This window comes from Papaver somniferum, chromosome 7 (assembly GCF_003573695.1).
Source record: "Papaver somniferum cultivar HN1 chromosome 7, ASM357369v1, whole genome shotgun sequence".
Taxonomy (NCBI): Eukaryota; Viridiplantae; Streptophyta; class Magnoliopsida; order Ranunculales; family Papaveraceae; genus Papaver; species Papaver somniferum.
This window is the reverse complement of record NC_039364.1, coordinates 15,907,916-15,910,481: the sequence shown is the minus strand read 5'-3', so window position 1 is coordinate 15,910,481 and position 2,566 is coordinate 15,907,916. Positions and strand designations below refer to the sequence as shown.

Below are 2,566 nucleotides of genomic sequence, written 5' to 3'. Positions count from 1 at the left end.
ATCAGTGAATTTATTGTGTCTACAATCCCTGACACATAAGAGTACAAAATTATTTAATCATGTCCTTGTCAATGGTTTTACGGCTATTTGGATTAAGCCTATATGAAGATAATTAAATCTTTTTTGTTTATGATCTTCTATCATTCTAGGAGATAAAAGCTCAAAATTATCATTCGAATCAATTATAGATATGGTCTTTTCTACAGTTTTAATTGCGTAATCGCTTCTGAATTGAAAAGATCCTTTCTTATATACTTCATTAACTGGAACTTTAGGAATATTCCAATTTTGTAATTGTTTTTCAATGTCATGCATTATGACCTCTTCTGAATTAAGGGTTATTTTATTTTTCAAACTATTTTTCTTTGAAAACGATCTGACAAAGCTAGCCATAATTAGGGTTTATAAAGCTGTAAACGGTCAACAGGAATCAATGCTCTAATTTTTTAAAGAGGTTTTATTTTACGAGCTCACTGCGACTAATATTTAGCACTTTATCTCCCCTTTTAAATGGCTCTGATACCATATATATATATAATTATTCGGGCATAAAATCTTTATTGCTGGAGATAAAGTGACTATCGCTGGCGATGGAAAGACCATCGAATGATGGAGTCTCTGTCGCTCGCTCGAAACTCCATCGTATATGCCTATATGTTAATCCTGACATATATATATATATGAGTTTGGCAGTTTAACATACCCATAATGGGTGCATATATGGCAAAATCTGATGTTTGCCATATGCATAGGAATAGGCCTTAAGCCCAATATTTTGTAAAGTTCATATTTTTAGGCTTTGTGGGCGTAGGGCCTAAAGGAGACGCAATGTAGACTTCGTGCAAAAAGTGCTTGATGTCATCTAGGCTCTAGCTAGTGCTACTCTCAGCCATAAATTGAACAAGATAGAATATGACAACCTTGCACAGGCTTAGTTCATGTTCGCAATGGTTTTCTAATTTCTACTAGCCGAGTACAGAGACTAGCTAACAGCATAAAAAAGTGTAAATTCACAGAGCAAACGTAAAATGTGAGAAGCAAATTTCTCATACTCAGAGTTTCCTGTGAGCGTAATATGGAACAGAACACATAAAAAAAAATAGCAAAACACACTGTTTGATTTGATAGCTTGTCAACATAAACCAACATCAACATGTTAATTTAATACAAGAGATAACATGATCTTTAAATAAACTCAACTGTCTAATTAAATCACTTAAGATATCATCCGCAATCAATAATATGATGTCAAACACCATAAAAGAACCCCACCCACCATTTTCAACCCCAACCAACTATTTATTTTCATTCCACCGTTATTCTTCCGTGGTGGACTTGCTCCTCCTGCATTACTGCTGCCACTCTTTGGAGTTTCTGCAATACAAAATCAGAATACAGAACAGAATTAAAGTAAAAGAATAAACCTAAAAATTTCACCATTCCACCAAAAAAATACTGCTTATTACGTTTTTAATGACCGCTAAAACACCCTTATAAAACATGGACAACCGGAGAATGTTACCACAGTTTGCCAGATTTGGTGTTTTAGCAGCCAGTTTATGCTTTGTTATGCAGCTAATGTTAACATAATTATTTCAAAAGCTACTTGCTCATCATATAGTGCACTTACCCTTGGATGCCGCCGGTGGAGTAGCAGTAGTAGTACCATTAGCAATCTTATTAAAATCCTCAAACACTTTCGCATCAGGTGAATTTGGAGACAAGTGCAGTAGAGCTGAATTCATCAAATCACACACACCCAAATCAAAACCACAAATCCACAACAGTATATATGCATCAGTAAGCTAGCAAAAAATCAAAATCAAAACTAGGTAAGTAACTCATCGGGGCACTCAGAAATGCCAGAATTGGTTTTACAAATTGCAGGAAGTCCCAAAGCAAGAGTAGCATTAATTTTAAGACCAAGAGAAGGATCATTCCTGTCTTTAATAAGAATACAAAGACATTTCTTGCTAGTAGTAAGAACTTGCTTAAGACCAGTACAACAATCCGGTGTCGGAGCTTTAGCCGTTCCACCAACGTAAGGTAAACATGTTGCTAACCCAACTAATTGTTTGGCACACTCTTCTCTATCTTTATCTACATCTGATTTCACAAAACCCACACTCAAAACCATCATAAACATGCATTTCATCAACACCATCCCGATTGCCATTGAAACAAATTGATGCTAGCTAGAGATCTAAACACTATAGAAAGAGATCTAAAGAATAATATAGAGATCGACTAGGTAATTAGCAGTTGTTGGTGAGGTTTTTCAATGAGATGAGAATGAAGAAATGGGGTCTCTGTAGACTAGTGGAGTCCTTAGACAACTGATTTTGAGTGTGTAGATCAGTTGTGGTCTACACACTCCTTGTGGTCCTTTCTTTTTTAACCAGGGACGGACCTACCCCTGGGCTAAAAGGGGCTAAAGCTCGGGGTGATCTTGCTAGTCCACAAGCCTAATTTTATTTTATTTTGCTCGACCAAGTTTCTAACCCGGGCCTTAAAAAAAAATTTATACTTCCTGGGTCCGTCCCTGTTTTTAACTTGTACCGTTCAT

At 36.0% G+C, this 2,566-nt stretch overlaps 1 protein-coding gene across 2 annotated transcripts; it reads right to left on the bottom strand.

Moving 5' to 3' along the window:
- Positions 1-1,100: 1,100 nt before the first annotated feature.
- LOC113296180 (protein YLS3-like) lies at positions 1,101-2,359 on the bottom strand. Of its 2 annotated transcripts, none has more exons than XM_026544508.1 (3): positions 1,841-2,359; positions 1,631-1,735; positions 1,101-1,374 (listed from the first exon to the last, which is right to left on the bottom strand). In XM_026544508.1, exons 1-3 carry the CDS (start codon positions 2,174-2,176, stop codon positions 1,306-1,308), a joined length of 510 nt encoding a protein of 169 aa, XP_026400293.1. In that variant the 5' UTR covers positions 2,177-2,359; the 3' UTR covers positions 1,101-1,305. The 2 variants fall into 2 exon arrangements, with proteins under 2 accessions (XP_026400293.1, XP_026400292.1); XM_026544507.1 differs by having other exon boundaries at positions 1,846-2,359.
- Between the last annotated feature and the right edge of the window lie 207 nt (positions 2,360-2,566).